The 27,040-nt window shown below is 31.4% G+C and overlaps 1 protein-coding gene across 5 annotated transcripts in view; it reads left to right on the top strand.

Annotated features, from left to right (window-relative positions):
• Nucleotides 1-21,501, top strand: part of LOC132730325 (centrosomal protein of 41 kDa-like) — a 31,142-nt gene extending 9,641 nt beyond the window's left edge. The window contains exons 3-12 of one of the 5 annotated variants that reach the window (XM_060716217.1): nucleotides 1,445-1,492; nucleotides 12,342-12,403; nucleotides 12,807-12,849; nucleotides 13,255-13,408; nucleotides 14,315-14,460; nucleotides 15,136-15,203; nucleotides 16,091-16,205; nucleotides 16,782-16,967; nucleotides 17,933-18,072; nucleotides 18,480-21,501. In XM_060716217.1, the coding sequence (XP_060572200.1) occupies nucleotides 1,445-1,492; nucleotides 12,342-12,403; nucleotides 12,807-12,849; nucleotides 13,255-13,408; nucleotides 14,315-14,460; nucleotides 15,136-15,203; nucleotides 16,091-16,205; nucleotides 16,782-16,967; nucleotides 17,933-18,060 (950 nt within the window). In that variant the 3' untranslated portion in view covers nucleotides 18,061-18,072; nucleotides 18,480-21,501. Of the gene's footprint in view, nucleotides 1-1,444; nucleotides 1,493-4,941; nucleotides 5,805-12,341; nucleotides 12,404-12,806; nucleotides 12,859-13,254; nucleotides 13,409-14,314; nucleotides 14,461-15,135; nucleotides 15,204-16,090; nucleotides 16,206-16,781; nucleotides 16,968-17,932; nucleotides 18,077-18,479 lie in introns of those variants that run through there. The other 4 variants (XM_060716215.1, XM_060716216.1, XM_060716219.1 and 1 more) reach the window with 4 other exon arrangements.
• Nucleotides 21,502-27,040: the final 5,539 nt, after the last annotated feature.

Genomic DNA, 27,040 nt, shown 5'->3' with positions numbered 1-27,040 from the left:
TATTGCTTTATTCTTTATAGATATACATGCTTATAGTAAGCGCCATGATTATAATTACACAAGTGTTTATTTACAACAACAGTTAGCGTCGTTACAAACCCTAATTTAGAATAATATGCTTTTCTTCAGACATTTAACATGTAAATTCACAGTGGCCAAGGGGTTTGCGCGCTCGCTTAGGAAGCGAGAGGTCTGGAGTTCAAATCCCAGTTTAAAGCAATTTCTTTTTTCAAATTGTTTAAGTCAAATAAACATTGGCTTGAATATCAGTGTTGCAATTAGTCAATCTACTACAATAAAACGCTGGAAAGCATTGGTGGCACTATACAAAAACAAATTGTTTTTTTTAGAATCTCACAACCTTCACCTTTCTGACATTCTGAGACCCAAACAAATTCAGCGCCTTCTGTGCTTTGATTAGTACTCTTTCTTTATTTTTTGCAGTATATTTTAATGGAACAGATTTGTAGTGTGTTTTACGGCATTGAAAAGACAGTTATTCATTTTAATCCATTTAATTTTAAACATGAATTCTTAAAACATGTTATTTAAAAAGAGTATAGACATAACAAAATTCAGTAAAACATAATAAAACAAAACGAACAACATAAAATAATCATATATAACTTCATTAATGTTGAAAGTATTGATAAGAAAAAAAAACATGGACCAACGCGGTGTCGATCTTAAAACACGTGTGACACTTCGATTATAAACTCGTGATTTACCCTATTGCGCTATAACGCTGAGTATACTTTGTTTATAGATACAAATTAAATTCCATCGTACAGCGTACATATCACGGAACTTACCGAAAATCTACCGAAGATTAATATACTGTGTAATCAGTATGTAATTGACAGGTTAATAAAAACAAACAATAATGAGTAATGATTTGAAATAGCTTATCTGATGAAAGACAAATGCAAACTGAACATGCTACTGAAAAAAAATGTCTAACATATATGCTTAAATTGTACTGCATTAGCATAATATATTTAAATATTATAATTTCAATATGGCTGACAATTTTAAAGAATGGAAAAAACACAATCTTGAAAATTGCAATTTGCATTCAGACAAATGTAGAAGAAATTATTTAAACTTTTGCTTAGCTGATTGAATAAAAGTAGACAAACATGAATATAATCAGTAAATTTGTTAATGAATTTTCATTTTCCTCAAATGACTTGATGACAGGTAATATGGCTGTGTATAGATAAATGTTTTCTAACTAACAATTACCTTGCAGTTCAAGTCGGCAATTTAAATCAGCTCTAAAACAACTCGACATGTAAGAAATAAGTAGATTGGAATTTAGATAAGGATCATAGCAGCTTCAAATTGTAGATATTAGTCAAGAGAAAAAGGAATTAAACAATTGACTTTTGTATACATGTATATGCTTTGTATTCTGTTAAATATAGAAATGTATTGTTTTCAGGTGCAAGTGTCACAAGGTACCTAGAGAAGATTGAGCATATAAGACAAAGTAAGTTGTATTATGTATATTGTATTTCAGTAAGTGGTATGTTGACATATTTTCGTGTAAATTACATTAGTTTATTTACCAGTGCAGTTGAAAGTGTGTGCCACCAGCTGACCAATCACAATACAATAGAACTCGGGTTAAGAAAGGGTTTAAGATGACAGACTGTTTTATTCTGGGTTGTTCTTGGGATTGTTTTGACCCTGTTTATTCTATGTTGATTACTGTCTTTCTTTTACATACACAAGAAATGTGGTAGCAAACAAATATTTATAATTAATCTTTTTGGATGAATGTTGTCCTCTGTAAACAAGGGTTTTATATTTATTTAGGATTTTTGTTTAGGATTCTTTTTCTTATGTTTATGTATTTGTATGCATACTGAGATAATCAAGTAAACTTTGAAAACTTGTTTATAATATTACTCTAGTTTGTTGTGACTATGTATTAATAAATATATATAATTTGTTTCTAAAATAGATAATTACATATATGATGATTTTGTCTAAATTTTAATGTGTACTTTCAATGTTGTGATTCATTTTAGAATTTATTATTTAAAATGAGAAATACTGGTACGACTTTTCCCCCAAAAAAGAAAAATAACAATTTTCTTATTTTATTATGTACATGTATATTTAATGTTAAAACAATATATTTAGAAATAGAAAATGTCAATATGAAAATTTTATATTTAATTTTTGCTTTTTTTCTTCTTGTTACTTGTGTGTGGTTAAGCCTTTGCCACCATTATAGAGTCAGACCAGTCTGCATTGTCCTGCCCTGCCATCTGACCAGGCTCTATACTTGTGGCAGCTATAAAAAATTAATGTCAGATATCAGACTTCCTTGAACTTCCAAATTCAGATTAGGGAGCCATTACAAAAAAGTTCAGGCTTGTGATTTATATAAAAAAAAAAATGATAACGTGTTGTGACAGACACTTCAGATTTTCGTCTATTACCAATTAAGTTTTAGAGGAAATAAAATATTCATTATTGCTACATGTATGAATGTATTCTTAAAACTTTTGTGTAATATCTTGTCTTTTGTTTTGTACAATTGCTTTTCAATTTGTGAAAACAAAACTATTTTAAATTTTAATGAAGCTGTATTGATGAAGGGTTTGCAATCATCAATGATAAATGGAAAACAATAATTGACTTGAATAATAAATCATGTTGATCAATAAGAAAATGTATGAATTTCAGATCATAAAATAATTGATCATAATAATTGGTTGGTAAGGGGTTACCTGGACCATTTTTAAATTAAGGACTATTTTGTTAGGTGATCTCATGGTATTTTGTGAAATACAATTGGACCATGTTAAATTTTATTTTAACTAAATTTTTACATTTTTATATTGAAATTTTTAAAACTTTGAATAAACTGTTCTAAATTCAAAGGTGGGCAAATCCATTTCACAAATTCAGCAGAGTTAAAAAACACTTGGTAATCAATCTAGTATAATTAAAGAAAATATCTTATCTCTTTGTATAATGCACTGTATGAAATCAGTATGAATGAACCAAAATCTTTCATCTTATGAAGATGAAATTAATTACTGGTGTTGAATGTATGGTAATTCTCAGATTGCTGGTTGCAAGGGAAGTAATACCTTATGCATCATCATAGGAGCTTTTACAGTATTGTGTCCCTTGAAAGCTAATGTAATAGCAAATGCACAGAGAGTTACCTCCCTTCAGTCACTTGTACACATTCTTTGGCTTTCTGAAGGCTATAAACCATGAAAATGAAAGAATACAACATAGTTTTACATTTAATCCAATTATTTAATTTAATTGCAATTTAATAAATTCTGCATGGTTTACAGCAGAGGCAATCAATAGTGACAGCTTTCTGTCTTTCAGGCCATTAATTTTATCATGTTGGGGGAAAATGTAGCATTTAAAGGGAAATGCAACGGAAAACAGTTTGTATTTTGTAAAGGTAAACAATCACTGCCCTTTGTTTCTAATTTCTTCTTGAAGTGTCATTTAAGTAAAAATTATATTTATATCTCCAAATTCTAAGATAGTATAATTATATTTTAATCTAATTTCTCTAACATTAAACTGTATCATAATCAAATAACATTAAGCAACTGTAACATTTTTTAATGCCTGTTTTTTTTTCATTATGTTACTTGTTTAATATTTGCATGCTAAACTTAGATGTAAAATTCATAGCCCAGTTTAACATAAGTTTTGAAAGTAGAAATTTGAGAAATTCCTTCAAGGAGTATAATTATGATAATAGAGAGGACACAAAGTTGTGAGACTTTTAACCATCAAGGGTGATCTTGACCTTCAGCAAGCACAGCGGCTGCATGGCTTCTTTTCAGGATTTATTAAGTCAACATCAAATTGTCTGACATTTGACCTTCAGGGTTAACCTTGAGCGTCAGGGTTCTTTCTCTCACCTTGTGGAATCAAGTTGGAAGAAAATCTATGAAAAGGATAAGGATGATGAAACAGATACAAAATTGACATTTGGCCTTCAAGGGTGACCTGACTTTTAATTGATTGATATCAAGTATCATTGTGTATGGTAGGTTGAATGATACTTTGGATTCTTCTAACAATTGGCCGAATTTGGAGTCCTCGGCACCAATATTAAAAAGAGATTTTTACACTTTTTCTCATACAACCTTTATTCATGGACTGATGTCTTTCATATTTAGTAAGTATGCATATTGTCATCTTATTTTGGGTGGAGAAAGGGGTGGCTTGAATCAAGGTCACCAGTTTGCCTTTAGCCATAATTATATCTTGTCTATCCCTATTTCTGGCAGTTTTATGGTGTGCAGGAGTAAGAAAATGGAAATTTTAATTGAATTCTGAAATACACAATCAATAGCATGTTCAAATTTAATTGAAGGTTGTTAAGTAATAACTACTTATTAATGATATATATATTGTTATTAATATTACAGTATTGATCAATTATATACTATTCAAATGCTTGTCGCTGACAGTATTAATGCTCCCTGTCAGCCAGCGATCAAACCATATATATATTAATTATAAACTAAATTACCTATGACCTTTAAATATGAGCCATTTAATATAAGCTTTAATACCAGTCTTTAGTAGATAATCCAGATAAAATTGTGTTAAATATTTGATCCTTTACTACTGTAAAATAGGAATATTTTTAATGTATTTGAGACTGATTGATTTTTGAATCGTTGATATTGATATATTAATTGTGTGCTTTTATAACTTGCTGTGTAATATTGACAAGGGCAGTTCAAATTTGATTGTTTGTTCTCTAAATTATTTCTGTAAATGAATAAATTATTAAGAAAAAAATACAAGTAACATTTTTAAGAAAATGGCAAACAGGTAAATATCATCAGCTTACAGTAGAGACAGAACTAAATATCTGCGGACTGAATGTCGACCTGCATGTAATAGTGTTATATTCTAGTACTGTATAATAGTGCTTCTACAGTCATACTGCCTTAGATACAGTAATCAGAAACAGTCTATGAATGGGCATTAAAGTGAAAATAGCGAAAGTTTATTTAAACTGAACTTTCCTAAAATATACGTATACAATAGTGAAATATTGTTAGTATCTGTTTATGCGCAGTATTTATTTAAAGGTGTTTGTTAAGCCAGAAATAGCGAGCAGTTTCCTGTAACAAGAATTACGTGCGTGTTGGAATTTTTTATTCGCAGGCTAAAGAGCTGATCCAATTAAGTGATTTCTACGTTTTATTGTGCAAGTTTATGTGTCATGTAAGGTCCCAATAATTGAAAGTGGTAATTTATTTGATGTCTAGTTGATAGTGGTAGTAGAATATACCAGATTAATGGACATTTTAACAGCAGTATACATTTGAAAAGGAAAGGAGTGTTAAAGATTGAATAAGAATTTAATCCAAAAAGATAATAAACAGATTTTTTTTTCTATAAGAGAAGAAAACTATTCAGAAGTTTATAAGGAATAGGAGCTAAAAAGTACAATTGGATTTAATATTTGAATTTATTAACTTATATTAAATAGATAATAAAGTGATTGGGTGACTTACAGTAGGTCAAAGATGGCAGTTTAACAGCATATATTTTATTGTTTACTGTTGCTGTTGACAATTGGATGCAGTGTGTTAACAATTTGTGACTTGATAAGAGAAGCATTGGCAACTGATATTTTATAAAGAAAATGCCAAAAAAAGGGAACCCTACGCATAGTGACAGCAACTTTAAGGAACCAAAACCGACACCCAGAATAAAATTGTTTAAAGAGGACAGGCATAATTTATTTGATATACTTAAAGATGCTGATAAATCAGCTGCTAAAAGGGGTAGGTCTAATTCGTTATTTGTTAATATGTTAAGCAAGGACCAGTTACGATTTTGAGTAAAAAATGTTAAAACTTTTATAATAATAGAGTATTTCTCTATAGCTTGGAAAAAAAAGCATGGAGCTTAATGAAACACTCTTGCGCCCACTTCCTATACATTGGGGCCAGCACTGTACTGTCAGTATAATTGTGTCTGTTGTTAATTGTTTCTGCTGGCACCTTTGAATCATCTATGATCAGCATTATTTGAATTTAGGGAAACCAAGAATACCAAAAATTCTTATTATATTCCCATCACATAATGTGGAAGGGCCATAGTGTATATACTGAAATCACTTTGTCATGTCTGTATATCTCCATCCAGTGAAGGATTATTTTCCAAGGGATCACCCCTTTTCCAGTAAGAACTATTAATATGGCGGTCTTTAAAGAGCTATAAATTTGACATGAGCAAAAAAAAAAAGATTTCTAATTTAATATGCTAAAGCATTAAATTATTTGTACTGCTCCACAAAAATTGATTGAATTATTAATTTAGTTAGGGAATATATTGAGGTGATAATAATGCAATTTAGAGCCTTATTGCTTTAATATTTTGTTTAAGGTGTGCATTTTGAACTCTTATAACTGATTATGTTTCATGGGTTATTTTTCTATTACAGATTAAAAGGTTGGCAGATTCTTTTGCAAATTGACTAAATATTTGTTAATATTCAGCAGTAAATTCTTTCTGCAGTTCCCAGTAACTGGGGCTTACAGAGAGCATTAAATTTTCAGGGTTGAGTTTAGATGCGCAAGAGTATAATCATAAAAGCTGATAGGCCTGAGTGATAATTACAAAGCATTTGAACAATAAACCTTACATTTTCATCATACAACCTTGCAAGGAATATGAATATCTATTTCCATTCTAACTTTCTTATAAAAATGAGAATTGATAAAAATATGTTGAACTACATTTACTGTAGAAATAATTTTCCTGTCATCAGTTTCTTTATTGACATCATTTTTGACACCATAATGATGTGTAAGCATTCCTGGTATGTCGAACATTATTGTGTTACAATGCACTCAACAGTCCTGTCTGCTTGATAGGGGAATAATGTGAAGCAATTGTTAGAATGGTTGTTATATAATTATTTTTATTACTGTTTTACAGTCTATGTTGTCGCTGTGATATTTTTAAGTGTCCACACATTTTGAATGCATTTTAGCATGTTTTGTGTTGATATGGTTGTCTACAAAATTCTAGTACAAAGAACATATTTCAAATTAATCTTATGCCCATAAAACTACTCTGTGTTTTTACACAAAGCCATGTAGTAAACATTGAAGTAAGCAACCATGCCTTCAGTTGATAAAATTTGACAGGTAGAAAGTTATAATAATGAACTCAAAACATCTAATATGATTTAGAATCTTAAGATTTAATTTATTCATGTGTCACAATGTCACATGCTGACTTTGCTTAGTTAAAGCTAATTGTAAAGTTTTTAAAAGTCTTTAGAAAACATTTATAAATCAAACTTGCTTCTTTCTGGTTATGTTAGCCAGGGATTAAAATTGTAGAAAGAATCAATCATCATGTTTCCACATGGATATTAATGTTATATATGGCTTTTGATTTCTTTGTAGAGTGTTCAAGTACATATAGATTTACCTGTGTAATAGCTTTTAGTGCTTTGAGTCTAAAAAAGGGTGTATATTATTCATATGAAATATAACAATATTGGTGGATCATAAAATTGGTTATTAATCTGTATTAATCCGATCAGGAATCAATTCTTACAGCATATAAGCTAGTGGTTTAAATTTTTTAGATCAATAATTTATAATGTCGGCACTTTATGTTTCTCTACGTGCATGAACATTGTTTTCTTCATTTCTTTACAGAGGCATGAGACTTGTAATGTTTTAGTGGTTATTGAACTTGGGGTTGATTATTCTTAACCTAATATTTGCTTAGGAAAGTGAAATACATTTATACTTGAAGAAGCCATAGTCTTATTGAAGTAGGAAAATAGAAATTGGTATGGGTCCTTTATTGTCTGTGGATTGTTCACCTCTAATGAGTGTATGCTTTTAAGTGTTAGTATAGTAAAACAAATATTTAATCTAACTAATACCATTAAGCTATTAGGTTTTGGGAGAAATGAAAAATTTATACATGTGTTTATGTAGATCATTTTATGTAATGATATTTTCAGCACTGCCTCATGTAAATAACTAAATACTTATACAATTTATTAGTCCCCTACCGGTTTAACCGGAGGGGACTTTAGGTTTACCCTCTGTCCGTCTGTCCGCACTCACGAGAGGGTATATGTTGGGTACTGAATACCCAACAACTACCAATCCTACTCACTCCGTATGTATTGTTGGGTATTTTCTTTGATTGTTGGGTACCTTTTTTACACAGTAAAATACCCAACAAGAATACAAATGTAAGAACGTCCGTCTGTCTGTCCGTCCGCACTCACAGGAGAGTAATTATGTGGCTAGAGGGACAATAGGTAACTGTTCTTTCTCTTTGATGTCATTCATTCCGTAATGCTTTTATGTGGCTATTTTTTCTTTTGCGTGGCTAAAAAGAACAATAGAGAGAACAATAGAGTAGCCACATAATTACTGTTCTGTGAGAACTTCCGTTTGTCAGTCCGTCCGTCCACAAAACTGGATCCCGCGATAACACAAAAAGTACTGAAAATATTTTAATGAAACTTGATATATGGATAGATGGCAGTATGGAGATTATGCACGTCTTTTTTTTTCTTCTAATGTTGAAAATTCTGGTTGCTATGGCAACAAATAGCCTGAAAATATGGCAAATTGAACACATAAACTGGATCCCGCAATAACACAAAAAGTACTGAAAATATTTTTTTGAAACTTGATATATGGATAGATGGCAGTATGGAGATTATGCACGTCTTTTTGTTTTCTTCCTATGTTGAAAATTCTGGTTGCTATGGCAACAAATAGCCTGAATGTCAAGATTTCTGATTTAAATTTTTCAGCTTTTTCACTATAAGTTCTTTATTTCTTAAGGTGTTTACTTCAAACTTTAAATATAAGTTTCTGGTCATCAACCACATCATATGTGACAAGGTTTACAACTCTAGCACAAAAATTATCAGTATTACCTCCCTTGAACTTAGAATTTTTATGAAAAAAATGATGTCTTTTTTAAATAACTTCTTTATTTCCTAATGTATCTACTTCAAACTTCATATATATGTTTCTTATTATCACTCAACATTTTTGAATGGGTAAATACTCTAGCAAGACTACTTCCAGAATTATGTCCCCCTTGAACAGAGATTTTTTTCGAGAAATTGGTATTTTTCACTCCAACTTCTTCATTCCTTATAGGATTTACTTTAAAATCCCACATCGTAATAATATGACAAGGTTGTATAAACATAATTTCCTTACTAGGCAGGGAAACTCTATAACACATTACTGTGATATAGACAAACTTAGAACTCAAAAGATTCAAGTTCATTCATGTCATTTATTCACTGGTAAAATTGACTGGCCAATGGCCCATCAGAAAGTTGCTGGGGTTCTAACCGGTAGGGGACTTATGGATTGCTTGCAAAACTATGATAATTGCTTGTTTTGTTGAGCGTTTCTTAGGAATGATTTGTACAAGGTGATGTATAAGAATGTCTTCTTTTAGAGAACAATATGTAGTTATTGCATATATCAGACATTATACTTTTGCCGGAAAATGTCATCTTACACCCTATAGATTTGTTGCATGGTTTGAATGGTGTTATTCTATTGTAATTATGTATAAGTCAGGTGCTTAAAGCATGTTTTGTTCTGCCATTATAATTCAAGGCAAAAATTCATATTCATGATACTATCTCACCAGGATGTCCGATGATCAGCATCACATTTTGGGTACCAATATTTTTGTACTGCCCTAGCATTTTTCTATACCTTAAGACATTCTGCTTATCAAATTTTGAAAAGATAAAGATCTCTAGATATTAGGTACAATAAAATATAAATAAACAATTTAAAGGGCAATAATTTATGAAGTTTCAATATTTAATTTAATCTTTGTGAATGATCTATCAAATGCATATAATGTAGTGTTAACTAAGGTACAGCCACATAATCTCTTGACTGTATAAAGTTAGGTGCAAACATTAATTTGGCATGAGAATAAAATCATGTCTGCTAGTCTTAAATTAATGTATATTTATAGCTTATTCTTTCACTTAGGTAAGATCAAACAAACAAAATAAATAGAGCCACCTGTTTAACAAATACCTCTGTAGCTAGGGCCCTACAGTCTTTAAACAAAATATTTTAAGCAGTTTTCGACAGGTTTTTAAACAGTGGATGTTAAGCTTAACCGTCCATTTAAATGCATTTATTTTGGTATTAGATATTTTCAAAGGTAAATATTTATCAGGATATGATCATTTGTACACAATAATGGTGGGGTGAGAAGGCTGTTTAATCAGTCAGAGGAAATTTTAAGACATGCCTTTTGTAGTTTAACTTAAAACCCACACACAAGCCTCTAGTTTGCTAAACTTTTAGTTTGTTCTTTTTTTCTTTTAATGAAAGTATTGATTGCAATGTTCACTCACATCTTATGGTTTGAGATGAATGCACTTATATTGATACATTATATTGTGACCTTTTTTACCATTATGTGTTTATGATGTTTATGTTAATGACACTAATGTTATCTCAGTATATATTTTAAGTAGTTTGTATGTTCACAAATCATAAATAAAGATTATATATACAGTCCGAAGTTCTCATGGCATGATTTTGTTTTGTTAACATGATAGGTTTAAAGCGACTGCATTTATACAGGGAAATCACTCTATAGTAAATGTTTCATGTATACATGTAACTGAAAGTGACAGGTGCAAGAAAGATTATCTCAGCAGAAATAAAGATGATTTCTATGACATGCCATATTTTTATTTGGTTTTGACATAAAAACTTTTGCCCTGTTCTATGATTATATTAGTCTGCTGCTTAACTCATTAGGGAGCACACTGGATAAGAAGAAATCAAGGGTTGCTTGTTCTATCTTGGTCAAGGCATAATTTGTCTGTGACAATTATTGATCTCAGACGTTTAATTATTACTTGTCTTTCACATCTGATTCGAAAGTATTGTGGGACTAGTATTAGGTCACTTGTAAAGAAATCAGTAATTATGTGTTAGTTATATAGGAAATTCAGTAAGTTGGGGAGAAAAAAACACCAAGATATGACCAAAACATGTTAATTGCATGATAACATGGAAAACAATCAAATAATTTTTGAAATTATATATTTTATTTAACTCTATTCTATGACATTATGTTGTGTTTTGACCAGTTCTATGACATTTTTTTTATTTTGTCCAGTTTTTAGCTCGACTTTTCTATGAAAAGGGGAGCTATCCTACTCGCCCCGGCGTCGGCGTCGGCGTTGGCGTCACACCTTGGTTAAGTTTTTCGTACCCCCCCACTTTATTTCAGAAGTATTACAAGTATGGCTTTGAAACTTACCATACTTGTTCACCATCATAACCTCCATCTACAGACAAGAGTACATAACTCTGTCAAGGTTTTTGACAGAATTATGGCCCTTTTTTGACTTAGAAAGTGTATTGAGCTTGGTTAAGTTTTTTGTACCACCTCACTTTATTTCAAAACCATTGGAGGTATTGCTTTGAAACTGACCATACTTGTTTACCATCACGACCTTCATCAACAGACAAGAGGACATAACTCTGTCAAGGTTTTTGACAGAATTATGCCCCTTTTTGACTTAGAAAATACATTGAATATGGGTAAAATCCACTTATTGCCTTAACCCTTTGAGATATTGCTTTGAAACTTTTAATGCTATTTCACATCATTACCGCCCATCTGTACGCAAGAGAAGGTAACTCTGTCAAGGATTTGTTTTAAAAATTAAGGCCTTTTATGACTTAGAATCTTGGTTAAGTTTTTAGTACCAGTCCACTTTTTGACTGAACTGTTTGAGATATTAATTTGAAAGTTGGAATACTTGTTTACAATCATGATTCCCAAACATGTCCAGGAGAAGGTAATTCTGTCAAAGATTTTATTTGAATTATGGCCCTTAACTGTCAATGTTTTGTATTATAGGCAAGCACTAAAAAACTTAAAAAATCTAAAAAAATTCATTCCTATCCACTTGTTCACTTTACCATAAATTATGTCATATAAACATTGCTGTAATATTCAAGGGTATCAAACAACTAGTTCACTTTAAAAATACAGAGATTCTTGTATTGCCTTTTACTGCAAAAACTTTTTTTATTGGCAAGCAATAAAAAAGTCGAGCGCGCTGTCTTACGGACAGCTCTTGTTATGACAATATTCTTTGTTTTCCCCTGTTTGATGACATTATTTTTTGTTTTGTCCAGTTCTATATATTAATCATACGGTATTTGCTCTGTTTTATGACATAATATTTTGTTTTACCCTTTTTCTATGAGATTATATTGTTTGCCAAGGTTTTATACATAAAGTTTTTGTTATTACAGATTACAATTTCAAGACTGATGAAATATTCAGACGGATGAAAGTTACAACATTTGTACAGTTGGTAAGTTTAAACTTTAAAGTATATACATTCCTTTCTTTACGAAACAAATCATAAAACAGTCAAACCTGTTTAAAGGACTTTGTCAGATTTTAACTATAATTATATATAAAACTTATGTCATGTTTCACAGTATATAAACAAGTCTACTTCCTGTAATCACAAGACAGGTTTAAGTTAGAATATATTGGCTTGTAATTGGAAGACCAGGAACATATTGAATTGTATAAGCTCGCAAAAGAGAGAAAATTACTTCATTTATCTACTTTGATGTTTAAAACCATCTTAATGTGTAAAGATCTTGTGATGCATTCATTTGTATGTGTCAAAACCAGTCAAACTTTTTCTTGGTAAAATAATCATAATTTTCTTCTGTTTATAAGCTTTATCCTGTTTCTATTTATAGATTATGCAAGTAGCGGAGTATGACAACACATGTTCACTTTACGGTAAGTCAGGTAAGAGTCAGTTTATTGAATAATGAAGAATTTTATTTTAACTGGAAAAAAATTCTTCCATGGGCTTATTTGACACATTGGAAAGCCTTAAAATGTTAAACGTATGGAATATATACTACATTTAGATGTCTTTTCACCCCCACCCCCCTTTGAGGCCTCAAATAGTGAAAAAATGCCCTATTTAGACCCAAACACTAGTTTTCTTTTAAGAAATGGTGTTAAAATAACTTTTTGATCACTTTTTTGGCACCATACCCCTGGGAAAATTCAATTCAGCTAGTGAATATGATACTACACCCAGTGAATATGATTTTATAAAAAGTTCTGTTGACTACAGTTTGGACCAATGAGATTGCAGCTATATTTAGATGATATAATATCAGATATATTTTACAGAGAATGGCTCAGAGCGGCCAGACACAGCTGATGATGAGGTATATAGAATACAGCGAGGGGGTGGTGATCGGTCCCCTGCACCATCACTAGCTGTCACAGAAGGTGATTATGGGGCACCAGCAGCAGGAAATACAGGAAGATCTACTTTACAAGGGTATACTTTGTCTTAATTCCTTTGTTGAATTAAAATCATGTTTCAGTAGGACTTTTTTGGCTTATTACAACCAAGTTTTTCAAATGACAATGTAAAACTAATGTCCTTCACTTATTTCTAACAAACTTTATCATTTAGTAAAATAGAATGTACCAGAGGATGGCTAATATTGCCTTTTAATGTTCAGTGTTGATAAGTCAATTATAAAATAGAATAGACAATATATACTTCAAACTATAGAGCAGCCCTGTGAAGGGCAGTAACTCTTTTACAACAACAGGATTAATTCTTCTGAAAATTAGCCTTCCTGTCAAAGCAACACCTCTTGGTAGCACAAAAATCTATGTCTTCAAAAGAGTGTTTCTGTGCAGAGGTTGTTCTATACATAATTTGATAAATACTAAATGAGAAGTAAAGTTCTTATATAAATGTGGTTTGAAAAAACACAAGATCATTGTGCCAGTATTCATATGTAGGTAGGACCAACAATGACACTCCATACATTCAGTCCACATATATGAAGTTCACATAGTATGTAATACCTCCCATAGCTGCTATTTTGAGGGTCATTCCTTATCTTGTGATATATTTGAGATAAAAAGCATTCCCATTTCTACTATCTTCATGCAAACTGATAAAGTATGTAAGATACAGGTGCTACATTTGTATAACAAAATTTTCCTTCATTACTATAAGAAACTTTGACAATTCACCTTAATAAACTGTTTACATTTTCTTTTTAATATTTTGTAGAATATTGACCCCAAAAATGGGTGGCACTTTTGGCAAGGGAGGTAAATTTTTAAAAGTCGGGAACTAACTATTATGTGATGGAATATTTTGTTCTAAAACTCTCATCGTTTGTTAATTGTACATCTTACCTTACTGTGGTATTTTTTATTACAGGGTCATCAAAGGAGAAGGAGAATTAGATAGAAATAGGGAACAAAGATCATCAAATAATTTCTCAGAAAATGTATTATCAGGATGTCCATACTTGTTGTTAGATGTTAGAGATGAGGATAGTTTTAAACAATGTCATATCATCACAGGTATGATATAGAATTTTACCTTTGTTACATAAACCAGGATACAGGAGTGTAATAAAATAATAAATAATATAAATGATATTAAACTAGTAATGAAAATAATAATAAACGCATTATTTCATGAAGATAATGTTTTATTTACAATATGGCCTTCAATTAAACAAGGGGAAAAAACAATACAAATATGTACACACATATTAAAATAAAAACAACAAACATTTAAATAACATTGTAATATCAGTGATTTCATTTGCATTTTACAAACAGTGTAAATGCGCGCTTATTTTAGCGTTTCACTATACATGTAGGTATTTCAACGAACAAGTGACTTTTTATATGTGACTTTTTTCTTAGTATGACTTAATGAGATGAACATGTAGGTTCTATACTATCAGCCTTGTTGACTAAAACAATATTATGCTTGCCAAAAACTCACATGATATGATTTTATTCAACTCATTCAAAAAGTATAGTATTTAACCTACACTCATACAATATCCTCAATATATTTTATTCATATCTTAATAGGGAACAAACTCCTTATTTCCTGACATGATTTTGCTGTTTAATATAAAAAAAAAACAATTATTCATAAAGTTTAACATTTCTAGATAACATGTTGGTTGTTAAAACTACATGAAATATAAAATGTGACATTTTTATCGTTTTATTTTTCAGCAAAAAATTACCCATCAGCCATGCTGTCTCGAGCTTGTAACTATGAAACCAAAGATATGCTGGCTTTTGTATCCTTTCTTTTATACCATGGTTATCAAACAAATCTAGTTACATGTATAAATGCAACAGCTAGACTTTATCTTTGTGATTTCCATAATATAGTGTCACAAGCTGAATATTTTAAAGAAAAGAATTTTTATTGCCTCTACTTAAAAAATAGTGTGAGCATACTGTGAAGGGATCAGTCTTTATGTTTGTATGTAAATCCATATATATGTTTATGTTGATAGGAACATTGCCCATGGCCAATAGATATTGATTTTGATGTTATAAGGTCAAAGTTCATAGTTCTGCTTTGTGTAGAATCCCTGTCTGATTTGTAACATAAAAAGGAATAAGCTTTAAGAACATTGTCCATTGCTATCAGATGACATAAATGGATTTTAAAGTCAAATTACAAGGAGGTCACTATAACATTTTTTGGAAATTTCTTGAGTGGGAATTAGCTTAAAGTTATTTAACTTGATAGGAACAGACACTTGACCTTTAATTAATAAGCTCAAATTTGTAAATTTGAAGCTGTGAAATGCAAATGAAGATTATTAATACTGTTTTACATTACAGGAACACTAAGTTAATATTTTTATATAATTATATTTCTTAAATCCTATTTAACAGTCATTTTAAGCATTTGAAAAAAAAGTTAAAAAAAACAAGATTTACGTTTACCCTTCTGCCAGTTATACACATCCATGCAATTTAACTGCTGTAATAGGTTCTATACTATTGGCTAACAAACTTTAGATTTTTCAGCCATATAAGTCTAAGAATTTCAATATGTTAATGGTTAAAAATATGCATTTGTGAAATTTATATACATTTGTGAAATTCATTGTTGTTTTGATATAAAATATATTAAAAGATTGTTGATTGATGTACCTTAACATAAACCTAGAAAAATCAGCCAGGAAAGATTATTGTAGTATATGATGAGACAGAGAATTTAGCAAATCACTGTGCAACAACTCTATATCAACGTGGATATGATAATTTATTCCTGTTATCTGGAGGTTAGTTCATCTATTTACTATATACATACTGGTCTTATATGACATAATAATTATATAGTCTTACTAGCAGATAAAAAAATGTTTGTATAGGTTTTCAGCATTTTATACTTAGAGCCATTTTTTTCAATCACAAACATGCCTATGAATAAGTAAAAGGCATGATACTGATGGTGGGAAGGATGTACAATTGTCTCAGGTTTAATGAAATATTTATGAAATCTCTGGCTTGATCAATGCTATTAATTAATAGAACAATAAATATGATTATGATAATTATGAATTATTTTCAATGATTTTATCATGATCAAAGGTGGTACACATATAACCTGCAAAATATTTAACAAAATACTGTCATTACAAAGAAATAAATTGGCTATATATGGAAACACGGAAATTAGGATTCCAGAGAAAGTCTTTATTGTCAAACTGACAAAGTTGAGATAAGTTAAATTGTGGTAAGCAAGTTACTTACTTTGGAAAGAGCTTATTAAAATCACTAACTCTTAATTGATACATTCAAACATGGTATAATTTGTATTGTATGACATTACATATATAATGATATTTGTATTGTAGGTATGAAAGTAGCATATAAGATATTCCCTGAGGGATTACTGACAGGAACTCCTTCAGATACAGTTAGTGAGACCCCTAGATCTAAACGCAAACCAGAAATGGCTGACAGGGATAAGTTTACTGCAGACGATTTGGCGAAAATTGATATTTACTTAAATAACGCTCTCTGTGATAAAAGTTCAGGAAGTAAGTGTAAACTATTTTTTCTAAGGAAAATACTATGGTTCATAGTTGTCAATACCATTCTCATTTGAAATTGTCTGGATTTGTAGTTATTGAATTATTTGTACTCATTGATACATTTTATTGTCTTGTTTTCTAAAACTTTGTTAGCATTATACTTCTTATTGAGGCAATCCAATAAGTTAATCAAAATGCAGTAACTGCTCAAAATTCATAAATATCCAAAGAAAATGTTTTATGTGTATTTTGCTGGATAACTGATCCCCTGCACAAGGAAAGTTGTAGGGGTATACTGATTTGACCAATTGACAGTCTGTCACTCTCCATTAAGTCAGCTTTATAACCCCTGTTCCCCTCAAAAGATTTTCTTCCAGTTTTAGCACAAATATTTACCTAAACAAGGCAATATGCAGAGCCAATGCTGATGCTGTGCGAGGTCAAGGTCACAATTGAAGGCCAAAACTAATTCCATGCCCACTCTATAAATCCTGTATTTCTCAAAACTTAGCACAACAAGGTGATGTGCAGAACCAGATATGTAGATAACATCTATGTATCTGGCAGAACTTGTGCTGCTGCTGTGCTTGTTCATGATTAAAGTTACTCTTCAAGGTCAAATATCAGACAATTCTGGTCCATTCAATCAGTCCTTTACTTCTTGATGGATTCTCATCAAACTTGATGCAATTATTCACCTCAACAATGCTATGTGCAGGATCCACCCAGCCACTGTGCCGGCTCAAGGTTATGGTCACACTTTGGGAGGAAAAATATTTTGCATTGTTTATGAATGAAATACATAATGTTAGGAATGGCTTGATTTCAAATGCTTCTTTAACCATTAAATTTTCTTAGTATTGAAAATCCAGACTTAAATGTTAAATGTTTATCAGTACTTTTTTCCAGTATCACAAGAAACTTGTTTTATTGATATATACTATATATATGTTATCTTCATATTTTTCTAGGTCGTCTGTCAAAGGCTAGCACTGCGGCAAGTAGGATGAGTAATAACTATTCATCATCAAAAGGATATAAGACACCAAACTCAGTGGCCTCTGGTAGAGCCTCACATCAAACACCATTCAAACCTTGATAATTGTTACAAGTATGTCAGCATTTACTTATTTTTCCAGCTTTGACTTGTGTTTTCAATCAAATTGAAACAGTATTATTTTCCAGTTTTGACTTGATTCGCAAGTTTTGTTTTCAATCAAATTGAAACAGTATTACTGTCACATACTAAAAGGCAGTTACCTTATTAGAGTTCTTGGATTTTTATCAGTAATTACATTTATTAAGTGGTTTGGGGAAAATTACTGGATTCTGTATCGGAAATGGTATTTAATATTGAAGAGAGATTTTTGTATATTTATATAAATGTCAGGTTTGATTTTGCCTGTCATTAAGGGTCATGATATTTTTAGGAAGTTATCATAAAATCATTTGTCTTTAAATTTGATTGTTTTCATAAAAGATGTGCTCATTGTTAACTTATTTTTTCTTTGTTTTCAGAAATCTACTGGAGAGATGCAGAATTGAGAAAGCCTTATTGGAAGTCACTCTGGTCCTGCTTGTGTTGATCATTGTGTGAATTACCTCCCTTTAATTACATTTTTTATTGGTCAAGTTGTTTTATAACTACAGGTTAAAGATGTATATATGGTACTGTCTTGTACTGTATAGTTATATTATTATAATTGTTCACTCGTTACAACTGGTAACACTGCACTTTTCAGTCAATGCAATATCTATTAATATTTTTAACAGTGTAAAATTTATGTTTTGGTGACAGAAAGTATATTTTAAAGTAAATAAGTTGTGTACATGTACACTACTTGTATTTTTGTGTTTGATGATATTTTAATCATCAGAATTTTTTTCGTTAATATGGAAAATGTTGAGTTGAACCATCCAAGACTTGTGTTTTGTCTCAGATCAACAGTGATTGACTTCCCACAAAAGAAAACAACCCTGAATGCCATATTAAAGTGAAGAGTAAAGAAGTTGTCATTGATGTCAAAAATAGACCTTGTGGTGTTAAAGATTAATATGAATAGTATTAATTCAAGAGCTAGTGACTTGAATATCTTTATAAAGGAAAAACCTCAAATACATTACGTGAAGGGTTGTTTTCTAATGTTGACAGTAACAGTCACTTTTATACATTTTTCTTCATTTCTTGCTCAAGTGAATTTCTGTATTGACAATATTATAAGACTGCTATTTGTTGTGTATAACAGATCAAATATACTATAATGCAGCAGTTCCCGGGATAGAACAAGTGGTGTCTTTTGTTCTTGGGGGGCAGTGACACTGACTTAGATACAAACAGTTTTATTTTTGGCCTAACTTTATAAGTAATCATTTTGTGTATCACTGCAGGTTTTAATTAATCACCATCTTATATTAGCATTCTATCATCCCATATTTTCTCACAAACATTTTCTGTATAATGTCTGTTTATTTCATTTATCTTTTATGTATCTTTTTTTTATTTTAGTGATTATTATTTTTAAGAAATGTGTAATTTAAAATTTCCAATCTTAAGAAAGCAACAATAACAAAAGCATCACTAGCATGTATTTATTTTTCTATTTAAATTGTTCATTCATTCTTCAGATCATTTTTGTGACCTTTGGTACAAATATATATTTCATTACATGTTACATTATGAAGGAATGAATGCAAAAGAAACATTTATGTTGTTTAAATGGTGAATGAGAGTAAGTTAATGAATGTGTTAGTGTGTTTAACCTACATTATGGTACAATTTTACCTTTAATAATAAAAAAATGTGGACACCGATATAATAATTATTTTAAAAAAATTTGAAACTCAAATGGTATGGTTCATATTGAAGCATATGTGTATATAAGATTTTGATTTGTGTAAAATATGTATACATGTATTATATATCTAATTTATAATTAATTTTTACAGCAATATTACTATAAAATCAGCATTTTGGCACCAACTAATATACACGTGGGAACTTTATCTTATACTATAGAACTACATGTAGTTTTCTTCTGGCTAACAGCATTACTGTATTAACATACCCACAAGTCTTGCCTCTACAAAGAAATGGTGTAATTACATATTCAGTATTTTTATTCTCTTGAAAGTGATTTATGTTGGTTGATAGATAAGCAATTGTTAATTTCTGCATTTTGTTAAAGTAATAATGTGTTAACTGTATTGTATGTGAGTAAATGTTCTAAAGTCAAAGTATGTATTTTATTTATTGTGATGAATGCTGTATATTTATATTCATGTGCTTTTCTTTGTTTCCTCTGTCATTTACAAATGTGCTACATTATTAATAAGAAACATACATACATATATATTGTGAAGTCACTGTAGGTGAATTTTGTGGCATTAAGTGAAAATATATTTGGAATTTGATGGATTCAGTTTGATCTAGATATCTTGCTATTTTTATATTATTCTTAACTCCTTATTTCTTTGTTACAGACATTATCATAAAAAAGCTGTCTGAAGAAAATCTTACATTATTCTGTAGTCGGAATTTGTGAAATGCAAATGTTAAGAAGATTTTTTTCCTCTAACAGTCACAAAGTCTTGGGTAGAAATAGATATTTTTTCAGCAATATTTATATAAGTACACAAAAACTGTTACCATGTAACAAAAATAAATGTATTTTATTGTTTAATATTCAACTCTTTGGAAATACTATGTTCTAAAATGAAAATTCATCAAATACATGCGATATTTTTTCATTTAATTATCCTTAAGATAATCTAATTTAGATATGTTAAAACTGCCCTATCTGTCAGTATTTATGTGTTAAATTTTCCCTTTTGTTAGCATCAACTAGATTAGCTTTTGTAACGTGATCGTGTTAGCAGATATTTGGCATTTGTCTTTAACTACAGCCTGATAATAATGTCAACATTAATATCATGTCTCTACAATAGTATGATGTCATTTGACAACAACAAATTTATATAAACTAGACTGTAAAGAAATTCAAAAAACATTTAGAATGAGGGAATCAAAATATTTCTCTCTTGACTTGGCAACTGTTTCAGGATAGAGTCAGAATTTATAGAAGTTTATATGTGATTTTTATGGGAATCTAGAGTAAAACCTAACTGATTCTTTTATTTGTTCATATTACATCTCCTGGTTGACAAACCTATGTGACTATTGAACAATGTCCAAAGCAGAAAGTACATAAAATTTTCCTGATTTGGGTAGGTTTCCTAAAACATGTCTGCCCAGTGTCATGAATTTTTTGCCAATTGTTTCAAATAGATTTGGCAAGAGGAGAAAGTTCAAAAAGTAAAAGTTTACTTCAGTTGATTTAATGCACTCAGCATAGTAGAACATGTATAGTTTGCTCATTAACTTTGTGTTCAGTGATCACAATAATGGTTGTATCTCGGGTGTATTATTTTATATAAGATATTGTCCTATAATATCATCAAGTTTTATGTCTTCTTTTGATGTGTCATCATTGTAAATGTGCTTGTGATAAAATACTGGAATAAAAAGTGCACATTTTACAAACTTGTCTTATTTCATATTTCCAGGTCTGTTTGTTGTGTAGCAAATGGTCATCTTAATTTTTTTGTTGTCTAAGTAGCATATAAAAAGTATATGTTAAAACTGCCCTACGCTCCTGGCATCTGCATCTAAAAGTTCTGATTTGAATATTTGTGCAACAATTTGTTTCTGTTTACACAACAGCAGTTTCACTTTTAGCTGGATTATTGTATCTTTATAATGGGGAGTGCTGTTTTTGGTACCACATGTTTGGCTTTTGCTTTAAATACATGTTAGTGACCATCATCCCCACTTCCAGGCAAGAGTGCATAGCTCTGTCAAGTTACTGACAAAATTATGCTTCTTTTTGACTTACATTTTTTGTGAAGTTTTAAATTTCCCCAATTATTTGCTATACTCTGATTTTAATACTTCTTAGTGACTATTATGCCCACTTCAAGAGGACATAACTCTGTCACCTACTTCCAGTAAAGAGGACATAACCCTGTCTCGGATTTTGGCAAAATTATGCTCTTTTCGTAATCTATCCATCTTAGCTACAGCAGGTGTGGTGATTTTGACCCCTGGTGTTACTTTTAGTTTGTTACACCCCATGTTAGCCAAAATCATCTTTTCCTGTATGACCTTTACTGCGTTGGTGACTGTAAAACCAAACCAAACAAAAAAAAACATTTCATTGCATTGACAAACAAACTTTAAACTTTGTTTATATATGAACCCATACAACAAGGACATATAAATTTAAAATGTTAGTTTGCCCCTTGTTTGGCTCTCGTTTGCCTTTTGATAACGTTAATTTCTTTAAACTCGTAATACTTTTTTTTTCAAAATTAAACTGTGTTTCTAAAGGGCAGATAACGCAGAAAGTAAGTTTTGCTTAAATTATCTCCTATTCTGATATCTTTATATTTTCCTTAGTGCCACTATCATGGATTATAATCGCTTCAAAATTGAGACACTTTTATACTGTTAGATGTTATTCTGCCAATCAGTTCTGCATAATTAAACACTCTTTTTCTACTTTGCTTTTACAATACTATTCAGCATTGGAACACAATTAATGCTACTCGGATAGCTTTGGTTCGATTTAAACCATATCACTAGAAGATCCTATCCGGAAACGAAATGTTCCCTGTCCAAGGCCAGTTGATTCTCGAGGGTATGTAGAGCTGGAAGTACACAAGTTCCAACTAAGCCGAGACTTTACTTTAAGGCATCTGAAAAAGGATATTCTAGCTTTTCACTCAAAGTTTGTTTTGGTACCAGCGGACAAGGCGGCTAATAATATCATTATTGTATGACTTATCCATTATATAACGTTTTGCGTAAGGAACTTTGATATGCAGGCTTCTTTCAAAATTCCATTTTGTTTAGTTCCGCCCATCGTTTTTTCGTTCGGGGCACACGCTTTCTATTGCTTGGGGACCATACGCCACTTTTCATGGAATGGCACGAAAGTGTCACATTAAAGGTTCCATGATAACCGCCATATGAACACATCTGCGTATGTTTCTAAATTGAAAATTTTACCATTTCATGTTTGAATGTTGAATTCTGCTTCATTCGGTGGTAGTGGGCGTGGACGGTAGTTTGTATTTGACAGTACCGTCCATGAACAGGCTCAATCAAATCCAACCTGCAACATTTTCAATTTTGCCGTTTTGTGCTTTCTTTAGTGTTTTTATTTTCTCAATTTAATAGTATATTTTAAAACTACTTATGAAAAAGACATTGCTAACAATCACATCTCTAATATTTCCAGTCTTAAAGTCCGAACCGATTAAAAAGAACAAAAACTTCCTATTATGTATTAGATTCCTAAATTACATAAAAAAAAGTTACAAGGCCAGATTCATTCTAGCACCACAAGTAAACTTTCTATTTTATTGACCTCTTGTTTGACTGCCATTAAAACACATGTGATAAGATATTGTGATAAAGTGTACGAAAACACCGGCAAACATCTATTTTGGTCTATTAAGAATTCTGGTGAAATTTTGGATAAATTGAAAATTAAGATTTATCAGGCTTCAACTGTCAGTACATACGATTTTTCTACCCTTTATACTACACTGCCACATAATTTAATTTATGATAAACTAACTGTCCTAATTCAGAAAACCCTTGCACGACAAAATGTTTCCTTTCTTGCATGTAACTCTCAAAAAGCATTCTTTACAAACTGTATTGTTAAACATTTTACCATGTGGACCTGTGAGCACTCTCTTTTCTTTTAGACAATATTTATGTCAGGTTTGGTAATACCCTATTTAAACAAATCATAGGAATTCATATGGGTACTAATTGTGCACCCCTGGTCGCCGATTTGTTTTATATTGCTATGAAAGAGACTTTATGTTGAATCTCTCCGAAAATACACAACAAGATGTAATATTAGCATTTAACACTTCCAGATATCTCGTCTATGGTGAGTACCTTCCCTTTTACCCCTCGTTTAATTTTTTTAAATTTTGCACCCCCTTTCCCCGAATCTCATGTCCCTTCCCCTGTGCCCTTTTACTTTTTGGGCTTATTAAAGAATCATTTATTTGTTTTCTTTGATTTCCTTGTCGGTAACTATTATTTCTTCTTATGTATCATTTTAGTGGATAGCCTGTCCGTGCCCTGCCTGGCGCTCTGTCTTGTTTTTGTTTTGGTCCTCCTGGGCTCCTTGCCACTGGTTCTTGTTGTTTGGTTGTGTGTGGGTTGAGTTCATTGAACGCCGCCTTTCCTTGTTGATCTTGTTTATGATATTCCAATGTTTGAACCACGTGATGTTCCTATAGAAATCATTATAGGATCCAATGTTATCAATTCAGCCTCGTTTCCATTTCCGGAGTTAAGCACTTTCATCTATCTTACAAATACCTGCGTCACAGCTGAGCTCGTTGCGCGCACTACTTGTGAAAGCTAAATGTTAAATCATAAGGAAATTTTATGGTGGCTGATTTGGAACGCTTTTATTCATTGTGTTCTCGCTAGCGACAGCACGACAAAGCGCCAAACGGCGCGTTATCGGACTTCCGTCTTATCCTCCTGTCGCTAACGATGCGCGCCAAACGGCGCGTTGTCTTGCTGGGTGTCACATTGTCGCTCGGGTCAAATCGAATGATTGGCTTATAAGTTATCAACCAAGCGACAGGGCGACATCGCGCAGCATGACAACGCGCCGTTTGGCGTGCTTCGCTAGCGACAGGACGACAGTGCGACAACGCGACGTTTGGCTCGTTTTGCTTGCGACAACACGAAAAAGCGATAACAATAAAGATTGTTTTGTCGCTATCGACAACGTAACGCGCAAAATGTACCAAATCAGCCACCATAGAATTTTCCTACAGAGATTAAACTTTTTTTCAGAGTTACGTCTCAATTCTCAGGATTTTCATTGGGAAGTGAATATTCTGTGGCAGTTTCTTACCAATCAAATACCAGAGATCTCAGTTTGAGCTTATGTAATTTCTTTATAACCTCGGACACAGATCGAAAGTAAAATCAACTGCATTTAGCCCATATGTGACCTGGACCATGGTCAGCATAAATGACCTATATCACGCATGAAACAGCAACTGATAAGCGAAACAGTATTTAAATTATCATCAACGGAATCATCACATAAAACACGTGCTGCAACTGCACTCCGTAGACTTATACCTTAGACAGTTAATTTTTAGTTTTTATTTGCCATGCTAATATATGTCAACTTCTACAAGTTTAAAGAATAACCGAGTAAACATATTTTGTACTATTGTGTCGATAATACGCAAGAGTAATTTCTTAATATTACAGTGGAACGTGTACAAGTGAATTAAGCTTATGTAATACATTACTCAACAAAAATTCACCATTGTTTAAATAGATATTATATTATTTAGATAAGTGTTGGATTTGCAGGTATCGAATTTATTTTATGGTACAAATGTAAACACATGTTATAAAAGATTGTACAATACTTATTGTACAATAGTACAGTCACGAGGTCTATCTTTACTTCCTGGTGGGTAATACCAAACAAAATTTATTATTCTATCAGCAAACATTCTTTATGGTAGTGATTTATATATTCAAACTTTAAATAAAAATGATAAAATATTCAATGTGAATTGAGGATAATTCTTCCATATGTATTGAAGTGTTGTTTTATAAGACTTAAGAAATAAAAAATGTGAAAAAAGATAGTTTCGAGTGTGCAGGGAATGGAGTTCTATCAGGGTCGATTACCATTAGAATGGCTGATGATACTAGTAGTGATAATCGGATAAATACAACAAACAATGATAACTTCACCGGTTTATACATCATTCCTGGAAACGTAGATGGTCAAATGATACTATGTGGGCAACCAAGTAACTATCGGAGGAATTTAACAAATGTTACTGAATTATCATCGTATCACCCTTCCACTTGGTTCAGCTTTGTAGATGAAGTACAAATATCTTTATTTATGAGTGATCACCGTTTTCCAAAAGTTGAATGTCAAAACGGAACATATATACGTCATCACGAACTTATGAAGAAAGTCGTGTATATGACACTGTCAAATAATGCCATAGCTGAACTATGGAATTACACGTTTGTAAAATTTCGATATCTTAAACATCTGGATTTATCTAGCAATAATATTGCATTTGTACCATCCCTTGCATTTTCAAACCTTTCTCACCTAGAAACACTTGATTTGTCGAGAAACGAATTGTCAATCTTAGACTTTGACTATTTTCTTTCTTCCGTTATGAAAAACAGTGTATCACAAAGTCTGAGATATCTCAACCTGGTGTCCAATCGAATAACCTCGTTTTCATGTTCACCGACAGCAACAAAAACTTTTAACGAATCTGAATATTTTAATTATAATTATACACTAGATGTATCATACAACAACATATCCAACATTTCACCATCATGCAGTGATAAGATTGTAACTTATTACAAGAATGTCACAATAGTTATGAATGGCATCACCATGAACTGCAGCTGTAGCACGAGACGTAATTCTACTGCCGATACAACTTATGCAGATCTGCAGAACTGTACTTGTCCCGAAGCCGATGACTCAAATATCTCTTCACTGAAATTTTCCTACATGGGATTTTCGTTGTGTGTTTTGACATTGTCATTCCCTGTGATAGCGTTCGGTTTTTATATTATAGTTCGCAGAAAGGAAGCTAAACGAACTGAATCTCCATTGTGCAGAGAAACGTTCTGTACAAATGTGGTACAAATAACAGAGAACGATCCGTGTGCTGGACAGACGGGTATAATCTATTCCTATGTTTATATCGTGGCTTCATCAAAAGATTCGGACATTATTGACACGTTTGTGGAGGAGTTAGAAACTAAAAGAAACATTCCAGTTATATTTCAAGAGAGAGATGAGATACCAGGGTATTTCAAACTAGAGATGTTTAGAAAGTGGATACATACAAGTAAAAGGACAGTATTCTTGTTAAGCTCGAATTTCTTCCAGGATACACATTGTACACATATATTAAAACAAGCCAAGGCAATAGAGGTTGTCGAGAAACGTGTTATAGTGATTATCATC

Source organism: Ruditapes philippinarum, unplaced genomic scaffold (genome assembly GCF_026571515.1).
Source record: "Ruditapes philippinarum isolate M1 unplaced genomic scaffold, ASM2657151v2 ctg5721_1_1_1_1, whole genome shotgun sequence".
In the NCBI taxonomy this organism is placed as follows: domain Eukaryota; kingdom Metazoa; phylum Mollusca; class Bivalvia; order Venerida; family Veneridae; genus Ruditapes; species Ruditapes philippinarum.
The sequence above is the reverse complement of the archived record's forward strand: the minus strand, read 5'-3'. Positions and strand labels throughout refer to the sequence as shown.